Here is a 26,321-nt window from a genome sequence, read left to right on the forward strand (position 1 = left end):
TCGTGTTACAGTAGGCTAGGATAAATTGCCGACAATTGGGATAACTTTAATGACTTCATCATTAAACCACTGCCTACTCCCACCATTTAACTGCGTCAAAAACGTTTTTGCGTAACTTCTCACAATATTCTATGAAATCAAAATAATAAATAATTTATTTACGTTTTTCGTTCAACTAGACAGTTATACGATGAACAAGACTTATCAGCAATGAAAATCTTGTTTACCCAAAAATGTTGGCTGACTAACAAAATGGTGAGAGCCCTGACCTGACGCCCAAAAAGGCGCCGGGTCGACACCGCTCAAGAGCACGCGACTGTGTCTTTAGCAGTACACAGGCATACCTGAAAGTGGTTATGAAGATTGGCTTCCTTGACCTTGCCTTTCCGTCATCTTAACCTAAATAATCCACCCGGCGTAAGCCTGGATACGACAAAGGATAAAACTTATCGAGTGTGAGTAAATAGTTGGATAATAATAGACGAAAGGCAGATGTATGTGAAAAGGAAGTGCTTTCAAAACCGTGTTTCCAAATCCCGCTACCCAGCAGTACAACGTAAATTCTTTGAAATCTGGATTTACGTGGATAAACGATTTCACACAGCCTTCACCACTATTCTCATTGCAGTAAAAGTGGGCTAAACGATTTTACTTATCGGTTAAAGCCTACATTGGTTAACAGATTTGGTAGATTTAGAAATTCTTTGTTGCGTCGTAGTCCAAAAAAATTTGAAAACCGCCGAGCTAGATAATCAGGCTACAGCACGCATCATCAAATTATGTCTCATAGGCCAAATTCACATGTCGATGTTGTTTTTTGTACCTGCCGTAGCCTTTCGTGCAGCGATAAAGTAGCGCTTACCTTTAAAGTTAAGCTACTTTAATACGAGAATATTGGCTTGGCATAGACCTCATCACAATTTTAATAGAAACTGATCAAAACAGCCATTCAAAAAGTTAAAAAACTGTAACGGTTGTATGAAATCCTTCAAGCTACACTCTGATAAATTCAAAACAGTTTTAGTTTTTATTTGCATTCGGAAGCAGTTTGTTGGATTTAGCGATACTAGCTTACTATCCCAGTAAACAACAACAAAATCAATCTAAGCCTACGATAGGCACTACGTTCGGACTGGCATTCTGGAAGCTTAGTTTACTGCATAGCCAGCCAAGCTTTGTTGGAGATAAAAAAATACCCTAAATATTTTAATAGAGTAGCCTACTTTTTTTGATGTTTTTTTGATGATTACAGAATATTATATGGCCTTCATCATTGCAGAAAACAATTAGAAATTAGCCTATCTAATTCAACTTTAAAATATAAGAAGGCTTTCGTCTCCGACCTGTTGATTGTCTGTTGTGACTGTCTCACAGTAGTTGGTAATTTTAGTAGGCTAGGGAGGCTATAGTCTATTTTTTTGAATACATATGGGTTATCCACGCAAGTTTTTGATTCAGCAAACAATGCCACATACGATAATTTACGTTTTATTGTAGCTTTTCTTAACCCATGGCATGGTCAACTTAGTCTACTTCATTTTTTATGTTCCAACCTAACTAACTTCCATTCAACCGGTAAGTTCTTAGACTAAAAAGAGCACCTCTGAGCTGATTTATCTCAATGCACGAAGCTTAAGCTATAATTTCCGTTCTTTTCAACTTAATAAGGCTGGTGCTGAGCCATAGGACTATTTCATAATTTTAGCTACCCTATCAGTAAAATGGCATTGATTTTAAGTCTCTCTCGTCAATGCACGTTTAGAAGGGCTTGCTTGTTATTGCAGTGCATGGAGAATTGGCGACTCACTGTTTACCGTGATGCAAAAAAAAAGCGAAACCAAAAAACGTGCTGTAGCACATGGGAAAACTTTTCATGTAGATATGGAAAACTTAGTTTATCAAAAGTTGCAACAACGCTGCAAGGAAAGCTTTTTTGATATGTGGTAGCCAGGTAACTCCATTAGCTCAGTGTTTAAGCGCCCAATTCAAGATCAAGCGACGCTAGTTCGACTTTCGGGGTGTGCGCTTGAGTACGCATTTTAGGACTGCTTTCCATTCAGCAGCACCTAGCGGATGAAATAATTTCCATTCAACAATCAAAAATTTCACTCTACCAATCTCGGTAAACGGCCCTGCGTTAAAAGCCTCTAAGGCCTACAAGTTGGCTACTATAAGGAAAGGTTTGGTTAGTTGAGCCGGGTAACGGTTGATCCATCCGGTTTTATCGCAACGTCGTGCATGATTAGTCAACCGTTTCATAACGAAAATATGGAAAAACTTGAAGTCCATCAGCACAAGTAGTTTTAGGGATTTTCTACAAGCAGAAAAATTGTGAAGCAGTTAAATGTAAAATGGTAGGTAAAAGTAGTTTTGAGAGAAATAAGAAATGTGTTATTTTTTCCTACGATGTTTCGTCGTTGTCTTAATCGAAATTCTGGGATAGGTAAGGGTAACTTATTCTTTGTTTTAGTAGTTCTCGTTGCTTGATTAGCCAGTTGGTTATTGGCAATTTTTCATAAATTTTGAAAATGGCGGCGATGTTAACAGTTGAGCCACTTGCAATGTTCACGGTTGAGCCATGTCTTTGTCATAAGGCATGTAGTTTATGAGCCGATTGTCCTTACGTATCACCCGATTGACTATGACCCCGATTCATATCATGACCCCGATTCATATCATTATGCCGATAAATGATATGAATCGAGGTCAGTCGCAAACACTAACATGCTCACAAGAACCGCAAAAGACTGAAGTTTATCATGATGGATTCGGATTTTTGATAAAGTTTATCGTTAAATTTTTATTGCAAAAACATCGATTTCTGGCTCAACTAACTAGACCTTCCCCTACTATACGAAACTACTAAGAATACCCTATCAAAGGCTTTGTCAGTCAGAGAATACAGATTTAAAACCAACCAATCAGACGCATTTTCAAATAAATGCATATCTTTTCATTTCTATCACTTATAACTTAGGCCTACATCAGAGGTTCTCAACTAAGGGTACGCAAACCCCCAGAGGTTCACGGGAAAATTTTCAGGGTGGGGAAGATCTCCATCAATGCTTATGCTCCCAGTCCCCCACAGTAGGCTACCAACATCCAGTTTTTCTGTAATTACGTTAGGCTATCATAAATTGTTCTTGTCATGTGTTGATGCTGCATATGGCCTACCCAGACAGCAAATCACCTATTTTGACGGTGATTCATCGTAGGCTATATTGAATCAATGTTAAAAATGACTGATTTTCTGTTTGGGTAGCAATTCGTAGGCATGAAAAATGAAATGTTTAAGATTAGTGGCTAGGAATAAGATAGCCTATAGTAAAAACTAAGCCTAGTTAATTGGAAGTAAAAACTTTTTCGGCCATGTTGCAAAGCTTTTCTGACACTACAAAAAGTGTAATTACACATAACAAAAATTTTTATTGAGATATTGCAAACGTGATACAATCTATAGGCCTAAAGGTAAAATAAAGTTTTATTAATTTGCTGGAATTTCTCTAGGCCTAACTAGGTTGGGAGGCTATTTTGCTTACAAAATAATGATGGTTCCAACAATGCCCACAGTAAGCCCGGTCTCCCCTAACCCAGCTTGGTCACCCTTATTTAGTTAATTGGTTTTGCCAAACAAAATAGGATCATTTTGTTCATCCTTTCTCCGTGTTGCTCACATCGCTTGCACCCACTAGATATCAGTATTTTTGACCTCCTTAAAAATGTAGCCGATGCTGCTATAATTCTGAACGCGCTTTAGGCCCGTAAGCCCCAGCCCTACTTTTGTTTAGACATCATCTGCATTGTCTATCAAATTGGGTGGCCTTGCACGTTTTTTAAACTTTGTATCCGGCAATAATTATTTAGTTTCCTCATAGGTCTATATGGGATGATTGGTTGGTTTGAACTTTTAATGTCGGACTGACAAAGCTTCTGATAAGTTATTCCTGGCAGTTTGGCATACTTGCAGAGGATTCGAACTACTGAACGTACTGGTGTGATTCGAACTACTGAGGATTCGAACTACAGGGCCGGTTACCGAGGTTGACAGAATGAAGTTTCTTGTTGTTGTTGAATGTTGACGTATAGGCCTAGTTGTTTGTAAATTGTTACATTCACTAGGTGTTGCTGTTTGTTTTTACTTTATTTTCAGCTTTTGATTTTTGACCATCACAACAACAAAAAAACAATACGTGCCAAACATAACAGAGCCACAGAGGTATAGAAAAAAGTTTCTCAAAAGGGCACACACCGAAAGCTAAACCAGCGCCACTTGATCTGGACACTTTTTCAAGTAAGCTAGGCTACTAACCTACGGTCAGGGGCGCCGGAACGATTTTTGACTGGGGGGGGCAAGATTACAAAAAAGGGCACTTTGTTTACTAAAAGGTTAGTTTTTTTTCAAGTTTTAAGATAAGATATAGCGATAATGCTAATCTATCAGCTCACTATGTAGGCTATTGAGTAATGATAGCCTACAAGTGTCCGGTATACAAAAAAGGGCATCATGCCATGTTATAATGATGTAATCCTACTGTTAAGCCTTAAAGCAGCCTGCGGCCATGGCCGCTAAGTAGTGCTTGAATGACCGCCGGTGCTACCTCCTTAATCGGCCAAGTTTGGCCGCCGGTCTCTTCTAACCAATTATTTAATTTCGCAATAGAATGATCGTGGATTAACTGTCGAAAATATGTAGTATCAAAGAGTGACGCAAAATTAGGTCAGCGCGTCATAATCGCCACTGTTGCATTGTGCGGGAATATTTGTTATTGATGGAATTGGAATATATCCATCTGCGATCATCAGCGCTGTAAGTCTTGTTTGTAATTCCCGACGTTTATTTTAACAAAGTCTTCATCGGAAGTGCTAATTTACATCGGCTGGCAATATTGTCGTTTTTATGTCGATTCGATGTTGTCGAACATTGAATTGTTGTGGCCGAGTGGTTAGCGCGTTGGGCTCGCAGTCGAGAGCCTGCATGTTCGACTACAGCCAGTACCCGCACTTGCTGTTGTTTCTCTGGGCAAGAAATTTTACGATAATTGCCTCTACCCAGTGATCCATTTCGAGTAATGGGTAGTACCAAATTTAAGTCATAAGTGAAAGGGTGGAGTGAAAAAAGTTTTTTGTTTAAATCGAAAAAAACGGGGTTCTTAAATTCCGACAAATGACCTAAAACTTCATTAAAAATTGACTTTAGGAGTTGCCCCCATTTTCCAGCCGGCAACCCCCCAATTTATGCAAGCGAGGGGGTAAAATTGCCCATCTCGGCAACCACTGGTCATAGAGTCATGATATATAGCTCAAAAGCTGCCAAAACATCATGTTTCTATCTGTCTTAGAAGAAAGTTTTCTCTATTATGAACACAAAACGAGTTATAGCCAAAAAACAATAAAACTACTATTTTTTTTTCAAATTTTGGCGTCATACACTACAGCTTGCAACATACATTACAGTGCGGTTATTTACTCTCAATAAGCTAATGTGTTATTGATAAGTTAATGTTTTTATTTTTAACAGATTTGTTTGATCACTTTGCATTTTAACCCTTAGGCTTAGAAGGTTGGGTTCCTGGAGTCTTGCTCAGTTTGGGGGAGGGGGCTGTCGATTCTTCTTATGCTTTAGGAGTGATATCTCTGTTATTTTTTAAGGAACGATTTCAAAATTTGGGATTCACTTTGTAAAATTATTCACGCTGAGCATATCCGAAAATTAAAACTATGTGAATTTTAGAACTGCTCATATACGTTGAAATGTTGAGGTGACTTATGACTGTAATTGTAGCGTGAGTTTACACATGATTTTTTGGTAGAGTAATGAAGAACGTGCATTGCAATGTTGTGATTAAATTTTTTTTACATAATTTTACATTCAGCCAATTCCCTTCACGCTGTGAAACAGTTAAGATTAACGAGACGTGGGCCAAGTTAATTACTTTATCCAGCTGGTGGGAAAATTTTGAACAATAGAATATGAACTATTTCAGAGGATGTGCTGAGAAATGCCTTATATCTCTCAATTTATAACCTTTATTCGCTCATAATGTCAGCTCAATAGAGGTGAATAAAGGTTAGGAAAAGTCAAGAAATCTCGTAGTCGCAGCCTCAGTGGTTTTAGAGATACAACTGTTGATACAAAAAAGTTCAGCCCCCCCCCCACCTTCAAAGGGTTAAATAAGTCCTTTTAATTCAATTGACATACCTATTCAATTTTTTTTTGTGATTATCGTGCCATCAGAAGGCCTGAATTGTCATTTTAAAACACAGAGCCTTTTAGGATTAGCAAAGCTCACACTTGAAATACTGTAGGCTATTTCAACTGAGGAATTACAAATCAACGAAATTATGAAAAAACGTAAGTTTGGGGGCGACTGGGAAATGAGTTTACCACTCTTCGAGTCTCCAGCCACCCAAATATATGTCAAACACAATCTGCCTCCAGCCGTAATCAAACTCGTGCTTTGCCGCTGCAGTATTGAAAACCACGAGCAGTTCCGCTCGGCCATGTCGTTAACATGTCACACCAGGCAAAGCAACTTTTTCTGCAAAATGAGTATGAGTTCTTTGAAGTTCATCACCAAACACTTGTGATATTTTTGCACTGCTGCAATTAACATTATGCTTAATGTGAGTGCTTCATTGTGATGTTTTGAACCGATGTTAAAAGGACTGTGTTGTGAATATTTTTGTATTATGGGCCCAATCTTCGGTATTATCAGTGTGTTACTATATCTTGTGCAACATATCAGATTTTGTTTTCAAAAAACTTATGACAGATCACAATTTGTCAGAAAACATGCTGAATTTTAACAAAAATATGTGTAAATTTTGTTTTTTTGGCTATAGCCTAACTCGTTTTGTACCGTATTGTAAATAGAGAAAACTTTCTTCTTAGGACAGATAGAAACATGATGTTTTGGCAGCTTTTGAGCTATATATCATGACTCTACGATCAGTGGTTGCCGAGATGGGCAATTTTACCCCCTCGCTTGCATAAATTGGGGGGTTGCCGGCTGGAAAATGGGGGCAACCTCGTAAAGTCCATTTTTAATGAAGTTTTAGGTCATTTGTCGGGATTTAAGAACCCCGTTTTTTTCGATTTAAACAAAAAACTTTATCCCGCAATGCAGGATAAAGATAATAAAAAAAAATAATAAAAAAAATAAAAAAAACTAGATTAGTTGACATCCAAGGGGTAAAATTTTTTGATCATAAGTTATTTTGCAAAAATTATGCTTCTTTTAGTAATGTCCTTCACATCATTGAAATACTTATTTTATTACCTTGCCGTCATCGTCAACACATTTCGAACGTTGTTTTTCGTTGCTAAAAAGAATTCTTGGGGAGTGGCAAACTTTTTTAAAATCAGCCACATTGGAGACACTCGTGCGAGTGTCGTTAGATGGTCCCTCACTACTGGATTACAATCCGGACAAAGCAGTTACTGCGTGGTGCAACGATTCTAATGTAGGACGTCGCCCAGGCCCAGACTTCAACAACGCTAAGTGATCATTTTAGCATTGTTGCAAGTTTAATTTTATTTACTTGTGCTATCGTTATTTTTATTTTGTATTTTGGCCTCCAAGCTGGTTTCAAGAAGATTTTCTGGGGGGGCTTCCCCCGGAAAATTTTGAAAAATTATTTTGAATTTGGGGCATTCTGAGAGGATGTTCAACAAAAACTTGCGTATGAATATTATTGTAAAATGGTGCTGTCCGGTGGCATAGCAAAATGATAAGATCATGCTTTCTTTGGCATTTTTCGGAAATAAAGCTATGTCTCTATGTTGATTGTTGAGTCTGGATGCAACATATTTCTTCCCCTGAAAAATTCGTACCCCGATTTCGTACCCTGAACTCGGAGTAACAAAATCAAATTTCGACCTATTTCGTCCCCTGAAAAGATCGAGAGAAATTTTGAAACGTTTGCGGCAACTCCGATCAGTAACTTCGGCTCTGTTGTCCATTGGAAATGACAAAATTACTGCATTTTCTGGGTAAATTGTGGGCCCCCTAATTTGCGGGCCCTGTGCGATCGCATGGTTTGCACACCCCAAAGACCGGCACTGCCCCCGCTTCCGGCGCCCCTGCCTACGGTATAAGCAGAGTCACTAAGGTCCGGCAAATTTTTTTGACATTTAAATGTTTCCTTTGTAATCTGGCAACACTAGTAGTTTTGATTTGTTGACAACACTGTGTGGTACTGGGTTTGTGAATTGATTTGTGAGCCGTGAGCGTTTTGAGGAAAGTTTCAAGTCGTTTTGGTTGCCAGGCTTAAAGTTTTTGCACAATGTCTGAAACTATTCTATTGGAAGCTAGAAACATATTAAAGAAGCGGTTATGTGGTCATACCCTTCCTACGCAATGTCGTTCAGATGTTCAGTCTGCACTTCATGAACTTTCTGCAATATTGAAAAGAACAGTGGAATTTGGTGAAAGCAACTCGGTCTTGTTGGTCGGTATGAAAGGCAGTGGAAAGAGCGTAGTGATACGAAAAGCATTGGAAGATATCGAAAGAACAGAGACAAATTTTTTGATTGTGCGATTGAATGGCTATATGCAAACTAATGATCGGTGAGTACAATACTTGGTAGAATTAGTTAGTTAGTGCACGGTTTTATGTCCTTTGTTACCCGTATTGTGAGGGTTGAATGTAAAGGCTATAGTTACCATGTAGGCTACAACAATCTCTGTACATGGTAACATTCTGTATGTATAATATACGCCAACCATAGCTTCTAAGGCTATGCTTACCTAACGCTACTCAAAATGTTAAAATTACAATAATGCATATATTATGTGAATCGCAAGTTTGCACAAAAGTACTATAAACACACAAACTTGGTACAAATAAAATGAAAAAAATGGTGGAACCAAAGAATTAAAAGTATAGGCCACTTTTATAAAACATGCAATTTTTTAGAATGGAGTGTGGGTAATTTGTACTGCCAGCAAACTTACTCGTTTAACTATGAAAATATATTATGATCATTGAGATCAGTCACTCTTGGGATAACAGCTATATAATTCATATAAGGACAGTGGAATACCGGGATGACTCGCTTTATTGATTTTTCATACGATATGGACAGCTGGAGGGTCATTGAGAAATTTAAAAATTGGCAGAACTGCAAAAAGTTTTCTTTGCTTTTATGTAAATCCATTTTTATCAAATGAAATGTTATATTTTGCGTGAGGTTTAGGATGCTAAAACATCGGCAGAACCTTGCTACTGCAGTGTGAGGCTAACTACTGTTACCACTGCAGCGTGAAATCTATTGCTGCATTATTATGACTAGTATGGCATTACATAAACATGCTATCACATATTTTCATGCATTTATTTTGGCAATACACGCTTTGTACACATGCAGGCAAATTACATACACTGCACCTGGGTATGCGACATATGGCGGTAGACCTTAAGCTGCAGTTGCACCAAATTTTGTCATAATACTATGACCCTCCAGTTGTCCACCTCCCTTTTAAGTGAGCAATCCCCTACTTCTACTATCCTTAAATTCATACCCTGGATTTGTTTTAAACTGAATAACATGAAGCAGCTTCAGAGTTTCCCACAAAAAATGGTAATTTTTTCAGCCAAATGAAAATTCATAATTTTATTTATCTGAAACAATTCAAGCTTCTGCACTGACTGCAACGACTGAACATTGGCATATTTAGTGTTACAGGGCAGGTGCAGATTACTACATAGGCTATAAATCAGTATAATAGGGTTAAGTTTCATTTATGTTTTAAATTTTTTTTGTTTTTTTTCTTGTTTTCAAACTTTCATATCAAAACTATTTTAAGCCTTTTTGCACCTGTAACCACACACAGGAAAACAGCCTAGCCTATTTATTCTTTTACAAAGATTTTGAAATTTTGTGGTAGGCTATGTATCCACTAATGAATTAGTAGGTCAATTTTTTTAAACAAACTTACCAAAACGGCATACAGATTACTAAGCCACCATGTCTATGATTTGTTTTAACTAATGTTCCTTAACTAATTCGCCCCGATAGCTCAGTTGGTAGCATGAGACTTCTGGAATGAAGAAACTTCAAGATCAAATGACGCTAGTTTGACTCTCAGGGTGGCACTTGAGCGACGCATTTTGCTCTCTATTTAGCGGCATCTAATGTATGGAATGAAAAAAATGGAAATAAATGTAAAGAATGGACACCAAGATATGCAAGAAGAACTAGAGGGAGACCAAAAAGAAGATGGCGAGATGACATAGAAGAAAAGATTGGCATCACCTGGATGAGAACAGCAAAAGACAGAAAGGTGTGGAAACATGTGTGGAGGCCATTTGCCAGCAGTGGCATGACCGGCTGATGATGAATGTATGGAATAATTCCCCGGCAATAAGACTTCAACAATTGGAAACTTCACTCCTGTCAATCTCGGTGACTGGCCCTGCGTCAGTGATTCAAAGCCTCTACAAGTATGTGAAACTGCCAGTCGTATCAAGCTCTGCAAGAAGCTTTCCCAGTCCGAGGATAAAGAAAGATTCAATCAATATTAAATCGCTTTTCAAACATGTGGCATCGTGAAGTATCTACGAAATTCACCTCCTGTGCTACTCATAAAACATATTGATTTAACAGAAATTGCTTATTTTTTTTCATTATAAACAATAAGATGTGGAAGTTTCATAATTGATGTTTGAAATTCGCCAACTGTAGGCTGATTATTAGGGTGGAGTGAAACATAGGTTAAAAATGAAAGTTGATAGAATCAATCTGTAATAGTTACTAAAAGTTGTGATGTGGTAAATGTATTCACATGCTGAAATATTTTTGATTTTGATCAACGTTTACGTCTGCCGCAAGTCCATTGAAGTTTTCACTGGTATTTTGGAGCTATGACGTCATCACAATTAGCAGATCGTCACTTTTATCTAACTTCTACCTTCGGTACTTCTATCTAACAATATCAGAGTTGTAAATTACACATAAATCGTTGCAATGCAGTGGAAAATACATCTTTTAGAACGCTTGTTGCATGTATATGATCAACTGATAAGAAAAAACACGGATTTTAAGCTATTTTCTTCAAATTTCTGTTCCTTTCACAAGTTCATCACCACAGTTTAAGCAAGTATGTGCAATGAAGGTAAAGCAAACTACAGTAGAAAAGTGTTTTTCTTAATATGACAATATTGAGATTTCGGTTGCCTGTTTACTTTTGATCCCATATAAATATTGTAAACGCTTTTTAAATCATCAGCTTATACAGTACATGGGCGTTGGCAGAAATATTGCAGGGGGAGGGGGCAAACATCTTTTAAGCCAAATTTCATCTTGTGAGCTACAACGAGTGCAACGTAGCTAAGTGTATTGATGAAATGTAACGTAAATTTGGACGGCACGAGCGAAAACGTTACAATTAAAGATATTTCCAAGGCATACTTAGCGATAGTTTCCGAAAGCGCGAAAAAATAGTCCTGGAAAAATGTTGGTTTACTTCGAAGAAAATTGGATGAAAAAGATATTATCGCCCAAAGGTAAGAAACATTTTTGAAAGTATCGTTTTCATAAGGAAAGAAATGTTTATAAAACCCAAATCCAGGGGGACAAGTGCCCCTCTCTGCCGACTCCCATGAGTTTAAATCTCATTAAGCACTCCATTTGCCAAAAACTCTCGTTTTGTATTGAATACAGGCATTTCTAATTTTGACTGCAGTCTACTTCGAATGAATCCGTCCCGTTGTTTCTGCCCACACACCGCAGATGTTGCTTCAGTAACGAGGCGCACGGACCTTTCCACGGCTTGCGTGTGACACGGATAGCTAGGAAATTCAAGCTCTGGAGCTGCAGCATCTTGAATGAAGGACATTAACTGACTGTCCGGTATGTCTCGAGTTAGTGGTGGTTCATATCTCTCTGTATGCTGCCAATCAATCAGTTCAAAGTATTCGTTTGCTTCAAAGATCAAGAGTGGAACTTTAAAGAGACGAATGGAATCTCCATGACCTTGTTTTCTGGAAAGTATCCTTCTCAGTGCTAATTTTCTGTTGTACAGACGTTCATCTACCAACATCCACAGCAATAGGTTCTCTTGGTGAGCAAAAAAGGCATTTCGGTTGATACCAGGGACAACTATTGCTTTTAGTTCAGCGCTAAGACAGCGCGACTTTTTAACTACGTGAAACAAAGTGTTTAGCTCCTTTACAGTAAGTAGTACAGGAAGGTTGCGTTTTCACTGCAAACCACGTTGGAGCGTATAACTTGGCAATGTAGGCTACTCCACCAAAAGTTTCCTTGCTTCAGTTGTCCCATTAGGTCATGACGATGTCGCCGCCAATGTGCGGGTTCAACTATGGCAGGAGAGACTGGCAGCCGGACCGACATTGGCCAATATGGAGCTCACACCCATGGAGAGCCTTCCTCCCAGAAAACGTGAACCGTGGAAGTATTGGCGATGCCTCAACCGCTTAAGAACTGGTATTGGCAGGTGTAAAATCTTGATGAGACACTGGGGGTATTCCATGGGGAGCACAAGTTGCAAATGCGGACAGGAGCAAACGATGCAACTTCTACTCGAATGCCCTGACCTAAAAGCAAGGTGCTCTGCACAGGATTTGGCCGAGTTCAACGATAGAGCAAGAGCCTGCGTGATGCTCTGGGCTACGGCCGTGTGATACACGATGAAGAAGACCAACGCTCTCAGATTTTACAGGGATTGTTTCGTGAAACATAAAGCTTCAAAATGCGATTGGTTGTTGTCAGCCATCTGGAGTGATTCATCTTTCTTGGATTACAATAGGCAAGCTTGGCATCACAACGCCCTGAGCTAATTGCTTTACAGATGCCATACAAGTACAGTAGGCTACTGCTGGTCTGTGCTTAAGCTCACGTCAATTGAAGGCAGTTGAATATCAACAGCCTCAAACTCTGTGACTGGTAAACTGTCACAGTCTTCAAGTTTTTTACCAATGGAGCCAGAAAAACTTAGTGGACCAGATGTAACTCCATCAAGATAATGCATCAAGTGTCTCAGTGGTAATTCATTAAAATGCAACAGACGTACAAACCGCTGCAATGGCTTTTTCAGGCCCTTTTTAAGAATTGCATATTTCCGATTATGTTGCTTAAATGGACTAATTGAATCGTAAGAAATATCCTCTATGACGTCACATGCGATGGTTTTGTTGCGGAAAAAAATCTGAAGCAAATTGTGATATTTAATCAGCACATCCCTTGTAATCTTGAACTTGCTTGCGGCAGACGAAAACTTTATTTTAAAACGCTGAAATTTTCAAAGCTTAATAGTCAAGCCACACTACAACTTTTAATCGCTATTACAGAGCAAAAATCAAAATTTTCTTTTTTCACTCCACCCTACTGATTATATGCCTCATTTTGTACAAAACATAAAAAGAAAGTCTAGTAAAGTACTGTAGGTGTAAGCTAGTCATGGTCTTAAGTTTTTGTCACTTATATATGTAACAACTTAAATTGTTATGTTCTATCCATTGTTATACAGAATGATAAAACATAGCCTATATTCCCTAGTTGTGCCCCTGTTCTAGTCATAATGTGATGCTTTAATGATGTTTCTATTGACCAGTGATGCCATCTTACATCGTCCTGGAGTAGTTTATCAACAATTGTAGTTTGATTATTATTTATGAAGTCACAGTTTTTAATTGATTGACAGTGGTATCCACAGTAGCCTATAGATATTTCATTTGTGAACGTGCAGAACTGTACATTTATAGGTTACTTTTTTGCAGAATCGCTTTAGATGAAATCACGAGGCAGCTTAATTTGGAAAACACGTTGGGAGACAAGGTGTTCGGTTCATTCTCTGAGACTCTTTCTTTTCTCCTTCAAGCTCTTCAAAGTGGAAATTCGTCAAAATCATTTCCAATATTATTTATTTTGGAAGAGTTCGACTTGTTTGCCCACCATAAAAACCAAACTCTCTTGTATAACCTGTTTGATATTACTCAAGCAGGCATGACTCCAATGGCTGTGGTTGGTCTTACAAGTCGTATGGATGTTATGGAACTTCTTGAAAAGCGTGTTAAGTCTCGATTTTCTCATCGTAAAATTTTTATTTGCAACTCATGGAAATTTGAAGATTTTGTTTCTGGTTTTGTAGATTGCTTAAAGCTCACAAATGAAAATCAAAAGAACGCATTCAAGTGGAAATCCTTTGTCACCAAATGGAACGCTAGTGTTATTGAACTTTCAAAGAACCTCTCTGTTTTAGATACACTGACTAAATTATTCAACCTTAGCAAAGAAATAACAGGATTACAGAGGCTGTTGCTATTGCCTGTCAGTAAACTAAGTTCTGATCACCCAGTTTTAACTCCAACTGACATTGCAGACTCTGCTAAATGGATGTTTATGGATTCAAGATCAAACATATTGCGCGGAGTATCGGTGCTTGAACTGTGCTTAGTTATAGCGATGTATCACTTGACAAACATTTACGAAGGAGAACCTTTTAATTTTCAAATGGTCTACAATGAATTTTTGAAGTTTTCACATAAAAACTCCCTGGTGCTGCAAAACCCGACTAAACCAGTGGTTTTAAAAGCGTATGAAAATCTCATAGAACTAGAACTGCTGAAAACGAAAGACAATCATTTGAACAGCGTTTCAAAAGTTCAAAAAGAATATCGACCCATGATTTTGTTAGTAAATCGTAACCAACTCAAAGATGCAGTTTCCAAATACCCTGACTGTCCCACTGATGTAAAGAATTGGGCAGAATCGTCAATATTATAAAAAGTCGTCTTGTTGTTGACAGAATTATGCTAAAGACGCTTAGATTATAGTTCAATGTACCGGTAACTAAATGCGTCATTTCTTCTTTGCTCAACCATGCCAATATTTGTGGTCATGCCATGGCCAACATCACTGTGAAGACCGTCGTCCTCTTTTTGTAATGCTTTTGCGCATGCGCACAAATCGTAATGACAACTTTATCGTATTTGACTGTAATATCAGGACTAGAAAAACTGTAACTTATGCGACTGTCTTGTGCGAGATTTTGTGAAGTAACATGTAATATATGAACTTGAAATGACGTCAGAAAAAGTGGTGTAAATACAACATGAGGCAATGTGATACATACAGTCTTTCTGAAAAATAATATCCAGAGTAGGATGGGGGGTTTCACACGGAAATTTTAACAATTTTTAGCAAAAATCTAAACCTTGATAATTTAAATTTGAAAAATTTTGTCAAGTAACCCCCCTCCCAACGTAACGCACCAGCGTTAGATAACCTATTTGAAGGGTAAATACTAGAACCTGACCATACACTGACAAGGAAGAAACTTTAATTTCCAGTTTTCGAAACCCACGCTTTTTGTATTTCAGCTCATGCTTTACTTTCATGTTGATTCCATGGTCAGGCTCTCGTGTTTCCTATTTGAAGACGTCCTCTTGGATTTTGAAGGCTCTCGTACTGCATTATTTCATAAATCAGACTATAGCAGCTTTAGGTGATGAGTTCACAAGATACTCATTTGTAAACCTCGCGGGATGCCAATAGTTAGCGGCAGCTGATTTGCGAACATCTTCGAAGCGATATCATTTCCTGGCTAACGGACTAGACATTTCTTTCAATCATATTTCACTTTAGCAAACAATTTTGAAGGAAAATGATAAAACACTGATGTATACGACGAATGATAAAACAAGCTCACCAAGCAAAGATAAAATTCAATTGCACACAAATACTGCAGAAAAAGCAATAGAATCTCTTGAAATTTCATTGCATGAAAAAATAGCAAACAAAATGCACTATGTGTAGCGACCATTGTACAAAGCTTGGAGATCTCTGAGGTTGTCTTGCAGAATCATTATTTCATCTCTTTTTCCTAACTGAGTTGCTTCGTCTAAGCACTTGGAAATGTAGCAGATCTGTTGGAGCATGGGGTCTGAGTCAGATTCAGATGTGATGTCGAGTTGAGAAAATGGATTGTGATTTGAATGTTCGTTGAGAAAGGGATTTCCGTTGTTTGAAGTTTCTGCCAAAAACGGATTTTCGGATGCTGATAAAATTTCATCTTCATCCAGAAATGGGTTGGTTGTGGAGACTTTCGATGATGCAGATTCAGATGCAGGAATCTGAGGAGGAGATTGCTTCCGGTAGTATTCTTTGCTCAATTCTTGCAAGTTTAGCGAAAGGCTTTTCACTTCCTCGGTTCTCCCAGCAGACTCTGCTTGGGATATCATTTCCTTGACATAAGCAATCTGCTCCAAGATGGGATCTTGCTCAGCGTACTGTCGACTTGAACTCTCATCCACTGGCCTTACTTCTGAAGACCAACCTTCTTGTAGAATAATGTTTTGTTTATCAAAAGAACGCGTGGTGGTTTTATTTTGCCATTGAGAATCCATTTTTCTACAAAAAAAAACAAAGATACTTTAAGAATGACGGTTTTTAGGCAGAGCAAGACAATTGTGAAATGGAAAGTTGATAAAATTAGGCTAATGCCGATGCAATGCAGGAAAAAACACATACAGTACTATCAAAATCACAATAATTATCTCACCTTTTCGCTTCCTCCCGCTCTTTTTGGACACGTTCGAGTTCACGAACCCGCAAGGCCTCTTCCCTTTCTCTTTCAGCTTCCAGCATTTGTTGGCGTAATTTCCTTTCTTGCGCTTTTCTTTTTTCCTTCTGTAACATTTCCAACTTCGGCAGAGACGGTAATGATTGCAAAGTCAGCATGTTTTCCTGTAAGTTTCACAACAATTCCAATGTTTTTGACTTAAATAGTAGTAAAAAGGACAAGGGTCGTCATGCGGTTCACATACCTGTAAGTATGAATGAGAAGCCAATCGAATGGAACGTTGCAAGCGCAGAGCACTGGCGGAAGGGGGGTGTTCTGTATCGTTGGTGTCAAGAGCGTCTATCTTTTTGCTGATCACATCGATCGTTTCGTACAACTTCATCAGTTTAAACCTCATCTCGTTCGCTTTGTTCAAATCGCAGTCTTCTTCACCTTGGCTGTGAACAGGGAGGCATGTTAGCGATCTGCCACACCAAGTCTACCTTTAGTACTTTTTCGCAGATAATATTTTTAAACGCATGACGTACTGAAGAGAATCGGCCATCCGTTTGTATTCTGGTGAATGCTTTGCTGCAGTTTCCATCGCAGTTCGTAATTTCTGCAAAGTGAGTATTGATTTATGAAGAACACGATAGTATCGCAACTTGGCATCAAAAGTTTCCTATTTTATATCGATTAATTGTCGATAGACGTCTGGTGACATTAAAGCAATATGAAGTGGCAACTTTGGGGTCATGGGCCAACAGTGACAAAAATGAAGCTACAGTTCTCATCGCAGTTGTAACTCAGCACAGTGAATCAGAAAACTTGTGTATTGCACACAAAAGTGATTGGGGTATCTCAAGTTATTTTACCTCGTAGAGCAAAACTAACAACGGCTGATTTGCTTGTGAATCCATCCTGTCCTTTCGCTTAAGCAGAAGTAGGTAGCAATCGCGACAGGATCTTATGCTGAGCTCTTGATCAAGTACGGAAGGTCGTGACACATCAATCACCGATTGGGTCCGCCGTCGGTTGGATGGGAGTTTCTTTAGACTTTGCACCAATTGATCTGGAAAAGAATGCATCACGTGACACTCAATGTGGTGGCCTAGTAGGCAGTATCAGTAGACATGGATTCAATACCCTGTCGGGTCATACACATGCGCTTTAAAAATAGTATTGAATCTTACTTTTTATCACTCAACAAAGGAGTACATTCAGGGAATAATGCACAATTTGGCTGCGCTAATAACTGTCTGTTTTGCAAATAGTATTTGCCATTAATTCAGCACTATATAAAAACACAGTATATTTACGTGAATCAACATTTTAACCGAATTCGTGTGTAGTTCGTAATCCGTAATCAAAAATCCAAATTCGTAGAATACCTGCCAAGTCAAACGAAACAAACAGTGAACATCGCGTACACATAATAGCACCACACAGTCTACAGTGATGTCTTCTGCGGGCCAGATTAAACCGGTCACCGCAAGTTGGACAGTAAGGGACGTCTGCATCTTTGACCCACGGAACCAAACCTTGCTCAAATTCTGCAACAAACAAATAATCGTGAGAAAGCATGCACAGGTATTGTTCTAAAACTGGTCTTTACACTGAAAAAAAAAAACAACACGATATTCACAGATGTTTATTGTTTCATGGAACATAGACGAAATATTCTAGCAAAATGGCTTGCTGCCAAGTACTTGAACGAGCGTACTTTCTAGTAAATACAAATCCATGAAGTTAGCATGAACTCTTTAGACATGGTATTTTCATGGACCAAGCAACAAAGAAAACATGCAATGCAAAGTTAGATGCATTTCCGCTACGGTACCTTTGCTCTTGGCTTTGTAAAACGTGAGGAAATAATGCAACTGTGAGAAAGGTAAAGAATGTTAATGAATGAATTACAAAGCGATAAAGAAAAATTAGGTGAGTAGAAAAAAAATCAAGCCATTGTTTTGCATGCAAATTTACGAATACTGCAGATGCAGGCTATGATAAAGATGCAAACTTAATACAGTGTTGACATAAACTTAAATTTTCGAGATGCAAGCTGGTGAAAATAATACCTTTGTTATTTTCTTTTCCAGTTAATCTAACATGACTGTACAGCTGCAATTTGTATTAATTAAGGTTAATACTTAAGACAATCATTCGATTTAAAAAATTAAACAGTTATGGACATAATGAAACTATATAACTACAATACACATTGATACACTAGCATTATTGTATGAATGCAAAAATTATAAACCAATTTTATTGAAATAGTGTGAATTTTTTTGTTAATACTTGAATGTTAAACTTACCTTATCTAAACGAATTAGCACCTTATTAGATTCAATCACCAATCTGTCTATTCTAGCATCACGTGTTTTCTTAAAACTTTCAAAATGATGTCGTGAAGCACCTAAACAAATTAAGAACAAACAGTCTCAATATTCAATTGAAAATAGTCACTTGAAGTAATGGTATTAAGAAGCACACACTTTTTAATAAAACGTAGCTATGGTTCCTGCACTAATGTTCCAAGATAAGGAACTCAGACTTAATTTGAGAAAAGTTCAAAGTCATTGAAGACAAAAACTTGTGATTTGGGAAATTTTGAAGTTCTGGGCAATTAAGAAAACCTTAGTTTTCCTAACCCTAGCAACATCTGCCACGAAACAATACATTTTGATCACAACCATGGCGGCCAAGCTGCTTTGTTTAAAATAAGGAAGATTGCTAAATAATGACAATAAAAATAATGAATTATTGAATTCTATTTGTAAATCCAGCACAACAATCTTTACCTGGCTCTTGTGCATCCCATGATGTAAATCTGTTGACAACCTGTGTCTCAATATTGCCTGTGTGGGACGTGGATGGTTCATTTGTATCATCACCTTGCTTTAGAAATCGACCTTTTGCTTTATTGAATAAACCTACAAAACTTTGTAAAATTAACTATAACTCACCCTACATAACACCCTGGTTTTGCCTTTTAGCTTAACAACAATAGCGTAGCATATTGTTCAATGGTCAATGTTCTAATTTAAGGAAAACATTACCATGAAAAGACAATATAAGCAAAACAGAATTCCACCTGAACCACAAAGTTACTTAAAACGGGCCAAGAACATGTTTTTAGGGTATGGGAAGCATGCAATGAACATATGGTTTATGATTGTCGTTTGTTCTGTCACATTTGCAGAATGTGTTGTGTTTGCAGAATGTATTTTGTTGCTATTACATTGATGGTTAAAGCTCACCATGCCTACCTTGATAGAGTCACTCTGACACTGATGTTAAAAATTATAGAGACATATTTTAGTAATTTATGTTCTTTAAGTGGTCATCCAAATTAAAAGTAAGATAATTTAAAATTTATTCATAACACTGAAAATGTTTAACAGTTGTTTGAATCTTTAAACAGTTCATATCTACACTAGGCTACATATACATAGTAACATGAGCATGCTAGGTGAAATGATATAATGTACTACGGCAGTGTTTCCCAACCATTTTAAGTCCGCAACCCACTTTTATTGATTTTTTCATGTGACCCACGATGAGATATGACCAAACGAATTAATGAGAAAAGAAAAAATGTAACCACATTCCACATGCAATTTACTATTAATGCGAAACTTGAGCTTGCATATTGGATATTGTCTGATCAAGTCGAGGCTTGATAGGAGATTAGCTCACATGCAACGTAGCATTAAGAGTGTCCGTTTTTAGGCACTGTTTTCATTGCACTTTTTGGGTGGTGTGTGTCCAGAGGACACTGGTCCATGTGCCTCTTAAGCTTTGATGGTTACAATGACGCATTCGATAATATCTTTGCACACTCAACACATTGTACTTTTGGCTCAGTCATTTCTTGCCTCAATGAAACCATATTTGATGTAATCAGAGTCATATTTCCCCATTACAACTTTTCTAGATTTCCTTTCTCTTCCATTTACTTTGTTAATTATTTTTTTCAAAAACTATCCACTTTGTGACAATAAAAAGAATCAAACAAAGTTAAAGAGTTTCAATAAATTTCATTAATCTTTGGTTAGCCATTAGTTAAAAGGCTGTGGCTATATTTACACTATATAGTGTAATAATAGCCTTAATAGTGTTGCCAGATAAGGAATTCTGCCCTAATTTGAGAAAAATTTAAGGAAGTGGCTGCATTTACGGCGCCGTAAATACAGCTGTTCCATGCCTTTTTTTTAATCTTTACGTCGCTTTTACTGCGCATGCGCACAGTTGCTGGAGAAAAAGTGTTTATATAACTTCTAAATTCAACTGTTTTTGCAAAGTGAATCAAAGGTGCGTGCGATCTTTGTCTGGCTCGTACTCGCAAGGAGGTGAGTTCGATTCCACCGAAAGGTTTTTTTTTAACTCAATTCTAACCCGAAGTGACTCAATCGTTAGGCTACGCATTTTTGTGGCTGTTCAGTTTAGCTTGTTTTTAGTTCTGATCATCACAACGAAAAACAGTATATGACAAACATAACAGAGGTATAGAAAAAGGTAGAAGCGACAAAATGTGGACGTTATAGCATGTATGATAGCAAAGCATGACAGTCAGTTTAAAATATGGCACGGTCGTAACACCTAAAAAATTTATAAGTTTAGAATTTTTTTTCACTCATTTTAATTGTTAAAAAAAACTCACTAGTTTTTTTTTCTCTTTGTTTTAAATTTTAAAAAAATTGTTAAGGTGTTACGACGACGCCACGGTTACGACCGTGCCATATTTCAAACTGATTGTCCTGCTTTGTTGCATGCACACTATAACCTCCGCGTTTTGTCGCTTCTACCTTTTTCTAAAAAGGCATGGAATATAAAATTTTTAGTTGTTACGACCGTGACATATTTTAAACTGATTGTCATGCTTTGCTATCATACACGCTATAACGTCCGCGTTTTGTCGCTTCTACCTTTTTCTATACCTCTGTTATGTTTGTCATATACTGTTTTTTTGTTGTGATGGTCAGAACATAAAACAAACTAAACTGAATGGCCACAAAAATGCGTAGCCTAACGATTGAGTCCCTTCGGGTTAGAATTAAGTTCAAAAAAAAATGTTTCGGTGGAATCGAACTCATATCCTTGCGAGTACGAGCCAGACAAATATATATCGCACGCACCTCTGATTTACTTGGCAAAAACATTTGAATTTAGAAGTTATATATGCACTTTTTTTCCAGCAACAGCGCGCATGCGCAGTAAAAGTGACGTAAAGATTAAAAAAAAGGCATGGAACGGCTGTATTTACGGCGCCGTAAATGCAGTCACTTCCAAAATTTAAAGCTGTTGAAAACAAAAAACTTGTATTTTGGAAATTTTTTAGTCCTGGGAAGATTAAAACCCTCATCTTATTCCTAACTCTAACCCTTACCTTAACCCTTCCTAACTCTGGTAACACCTGATTGTGGAAAAATAGCCACTTCCTATTTAAAATGCAACTAATCGGACATAAGATTACTGTAACAGTTGCTTAAACCAACGTCTTTGATACTGTTTACCTGAATTCAACAAACTACTAATTTGCCTATAGCAGCCTACCTACACTTTCCAACATCTAAGGGCATATTTATTATACATACTAAAATTGTTAATGTGACTTGGGCATACGTACTTGAAATTGTTACATACCGTTCAATGATAATGCAGTAATTTTCTGATCTAATAGAAAACTGTAACCATTTAGAAAAGCTTCGCGGCCTATCTGAAATAGCTTCGCAACTCACTGGTTCACTGCTCTAACCTATCAGGCAACAAAAGATAATTTCAACAGGGATTTTTATGTTTAATAACAATTAATCAGCGTAAAAACAATCTTTTTAGTTTGCAATGTACAGGCGAACAGGGGCGCCGGAAGCAGGGGGGCAGGAGGGGCAGCCGCCCTCCCTGCCCTCAATTTTTTGCAGATGGAGGGGCAGGGGGGGCAAAGGTGCCCTTTTAAATTCATGTGTAAGCTACTGCACATTTTGCAATATAACAATTTCTGCTATTCGCTTTTAGCCTTATTATAATCATTCATTTTTGCCTCAAAATAATATATACGGCACAAAATTTTGCAACAGAGTACAGGCCTTAAAACTCGTTTTTTTTCGGCAGTTATCGTAGCCTATCGGGAGCTCCTTCTCGGCGCCAAATCTGCGTGCTTGGAGGCCAAAATAAAAATAACGATAGCACAAGTAAATAGAACTATACTTGAAACAATGCAAAAATGATCACTTAGCGTTGTTGAAGTCTGGGCCTGGGCGACGTCCTACAATAGAATCGTTGCACTACGCAATAACTGCTTTATCGGGATTGTAATCCAATACAGCGGGACTATCTAGCGGGACTATCTAACGACACTCGCATGAGTGTCTCCAATGTGGCTAATTTTAAAGAAGTTCGCCACTCCCCTAGAATTCTCTTTAGCAACGAAAAATAACGTTCGACATGTGTTGACGATGACGGCAAGGAAATAAAATAAGTATTTCAATGATGTGAAGGACATTACTAAAAGAAGCATAATTTTTGCAAAATATGATCAAAAAATGTTTTCTCCTCGGATGTCAACTAACCTAGTTCTCCTTTCTAACTAACCTAGTTCTCCTTTTTAATGTCCGACAACATCGAATCGACATAAAAACGACAATATTGCCAGCCGATGTAAATTAGCAGTTCGGATTAAGACTTTGTTAAAATAAATGTCGGGAATTACAAACAAGACTTACAGCGCTGGTGATCGCAGATGGATATATTCCATCAATAACAAATATTCCTGCACAATGCAACAGTGGCGATTATGACGCGCTGACCTAATTTTGCGTCACTCTTTGATACTACATATTTTCGACAGCTAATCCACGATCATTCTATTGCGAAATTAAAGAATTGGCTAGAAGAGACCGGCGGCCAAACTTGGCCGATTGAGGAGGTAGCACCGGCGGTCATTCAAGCGCTACTTAGTGGCCATGGCCGCAGGCTGCTTTAAGGCTTGACAGTAGGTGACATCATTATAACATAGCATGATGCCCTTCTTTGTATACCGGACACTTGTAGGCTATCATTACTTAATAGTGAGCTGATAGATGAGCATTGTCGTTATATCTTATCTTAAAACTTGAAAAAAAATTGGCCTTTTAGTAAACAAAAGTGTCCTTTTTTCGTAATCTTGCCCACCCAGTCAAAAATCGTTCCGGCGCCCCTGCAGGCGCACTAGGGTGGAGTGAAAAAAGTTTTTTGTTTAAATCGAAAAAAAACGGGGTTCTTAAATCCCGACAAATGACCTAAAACTTCATTAAAAATTGACTTTAGGGGGTTGCCCCCATTTTCCAGCCGGCAACCCCCCAATTTCTGCGCGCGAGGGGGTAAAATTGCCCATCTCGGCAACCACTGATCGTAGAGTCATGATATATAGCTCAAAAGCTGCCAAAACATCATGTTTCTATCTGTCCTAAGAAGAAAGTTTTCTCTATTGTGAACACAAAACGAGTTATACTATAGCCAAAAAACAATAAAACTACTATTTTTTTTCAAATTTTGGCGTTATACACTACAGCTTGCAACATACCGGTACAGTGCAGTTATTTACTCTCAATAAGCTAATGTGTTATTGATAAGTTAATGTTTTTATTTTTAACAGATTCGTTTGATCACTTTGCATTTTAACCCTTGGAAGGTTGGGTTCCTGGAATCTTGCTCAGTTTGGGGGGGCTGTCGATTCTTCTTATGCTTTAGGAGTGATATCTCTGTTATTTTTTTAAGGCACGGTTTCAAAATTTGGGATTCACTTTGTAAAATTATTTACGCTGGTCGCTGAGCATATCCGAAAATTAAAACTATGTGAATTTTAGAACTGCTCATATACGTTGAAATGTTGAGGTGACTTATGACTTTGCGATTAAAGCAATTTGTAGCTTCAGTGTACACATGATTTTTTGGTAGAGTAATGAAGAACATGCATTGCAATGTTGTGATTAAATTTTTTTTACATAATTTTACATACAGCCAATTCCCTTCACGCTGTGATACAGTTAGGATTAACGAGACATGGGCCAAAGTAATTACTTTATCCAGCTGGTGGGAAAATTTTGAACAATAGAATATGAACTATTTCAGAGGATGTGCTGAGAAATGCCTTATATCTCTCAATTTATAACCTTTATTTGCTCAAAATTTCAGCTCAAGAGAGGTGAATAAAAGTTAGGAAAAGTCAAGAAATCTCGTAGTCGCAGCCTCAGTGGTTTTAGAGATACAACTGTTGATACAAAAAAGTTGAATTGACAGCCTTCCCCCAACCTTCACAGGGTTAAATAAGTCGTTTTAATTAAATTGACATACCTATTCAATTTTTTTTGTGATTATCGTGCCATCAGGAGGCCTGAATTGTCATTTTAAAAACAGAGTCTTTTAGGATTAGCAAAGCTCACACTTGAAATATTTCAACTGAAGAATTGCAAATCAACAAAATTATGAAAAAACGTAAGTTTGGGAGCGACTGGGAAATGAGTTTACCACTCTTTGAGTCTCCAGCCACCCAAATATATGTCAAACACAATCTGCCTCCAGCCGTAATCAAACTCGTGCTTTGCCGCTGCAGTATTGAAAACCACGAGCAGTTCCGCTCGGCCATGTCGCTAACATGTCACACCAGGCAAAGCAACTTTTTTTTGCAAAATGAATATGAGTTCTTTGAAGTTCATCACCAAACACTTGTGATATTTTTGCACTGCTGCAATTAACATTATGCTTAATGTGAGTGCTTCATTGTGATGTTTTGAACCGATGTTAAAAGGATTGTGTTATGAATATTTTTGTATTATGGGCCCAATCTTCGGTATTATCAGTGTGATACTATATCTTGTGCAACATATCAGATTTTCTTATGACAGATCACAATTTGTCAGAAAAAATGCTGAATTTTAACAAAAATGTGTGTATATTTTGTTTTTTTGGCTATAACTCGTTTTGTATTGTAAATAGAGCAAACTTTCTTCTTAGGACAGATAGAAACATGATGTTTTGACAGCTTTTGAGCTATATATCATGACTCTACGACCAGTGGTTGCCGAGATGGGCAATTTTACCCCCTTGCGCGCAGAAATTGGGGGGTTGCCGGCTGGAAAATGGGGGCAACCCCCTAAAGTCAATTTTTAATGAAGTTTTAGGTCATTTGTCGGGATTTAAGAACCCCGTTTTTTTCGATTTAAACAAAAAACTTTTTTCACTCCACCCTAAGGTGCACTCGTACCTTACTGTGCCTTTGCAGGAGAGAAAATACATCCTGTGTATTGTGTAACCCACTGGTTGGAAAGCACTGTACTATGGTAATCTTCTAAGTTCTGTACCATATATCATAATTTTACAATCATTAGTGCATCATGTGCATGACAGTGTATTTAAAATCAGTTAACATAAACATGTGCCTGAATTGATACACAAAAATGATTAAACTATCATACCTTTCACTTGCTGAAAAACAGCTTTATCCTCAGCGGTGTGTGCAGTTTCAAAATGATTTTGCAATTTATGAAAGCTTCCAAGATCTTGAACACAAATAGGGCATAAAAACCCTTCACGTACATCACTTTCCATAATTTTTATGAAATAGAAGAATTTCTAATACCTTTGTTTTTGAAACAGTGCAGTCTAGAAGTAAGCAAAGGGTACAAAACAAACCTCTAACCGCCAAGCAGTAAAAACAAAGTAGGCCTATTCAATATATTCACAGTAAGCCTAGCTGGACTCTAGCAACTCAAAAGTCAAAACTCAACTTCACAGGGTTGTCAGACAGCTTTTGAGAAA

The 26,321-nt window shown here is 37.7% G+C and overlaps 2 protein-coding genes across 3 annotated transcripts; one reads left to right on the plus strand and one right to left on the minus strand.

The window, feature by feature from the left end:
* Positions 1-8,240: 8,240 nt before the first annotated feature.
* On the plus strand, positions 8,241-14,748 carry LOC145781941 (origin recognition complex subunit 4-like). The gene is made up of 2 exons (XM_082593641.1): positions 8,241-8,570; positions 13,741-14,748. The coding sequence occupies exons 1-2, from the start codon at positions 8,287-8,289 to the stop codon at positions 14,744-14,746; spliced, it is 1,290 nt and encodes a 429-aa protein (XP_082449767.1). The 5' UTR covers positions 8,241-8,286; the 3' UTR covers positions 14,747-14,748.
* A 298-nt stretch (positions 14,749-15,046) lies between these two features.
* Positions 15,047-26,158, minus strand: LOC145781940 (rabenosyn-5-like). 2 transcript variants are annotated; one of them, XM_082593640.1, is made up of 10 exons: positions 25,979-26,158; positions 19,328-19,459; positions 18,842-18,942; positions 18,364-18,403; positions 17,915-18,076; positions 17,399-17,595; positions 17,072-17,142; positions 16,789-16,981; positions 16,524-16,708; positions 15,047-16,372 (listed from the first exon to the last, which is right to left on the minus strand). In XM_082593640.1, the coding sequence occupies exons 1-10, from the start codon at positions 26,109-26,111 to the stop codon at positions 15,769-15,771; spliced, it is 1,818 nt and encodes a 605-aa protein (XP_082449766.1). In that variant the 5' UTR covers positions 26,112-26,158; the 3' UTR covers positions 15,047-15,768. The 2 variants fall into 2 exon arrangements, with proteins under 2 accessions (XP_082449766.1, XP_082449765.1); XM_082593639.1 differs by lacking the exon at positions 18,364-18,403 and adding an exon at positions 18,602-18,644.
* Positions 26,159-26,321: the final 163 nt, after the last annotated feature.

This window comes from Aplidium turbinatum, chromosome 13 (assembly GCF_918807975.1).
Source record: "Aplidium turbinatum chromosome 13, kaAplTurb1.1, whole genome shotgun sequence".
Lineage (NCBI taxonomy): Eukaryota > Metazoa > Chordata > Ascidiacea > Aplousobranchia > Polyclinidae > Aplidium > Aplidium turbinatum.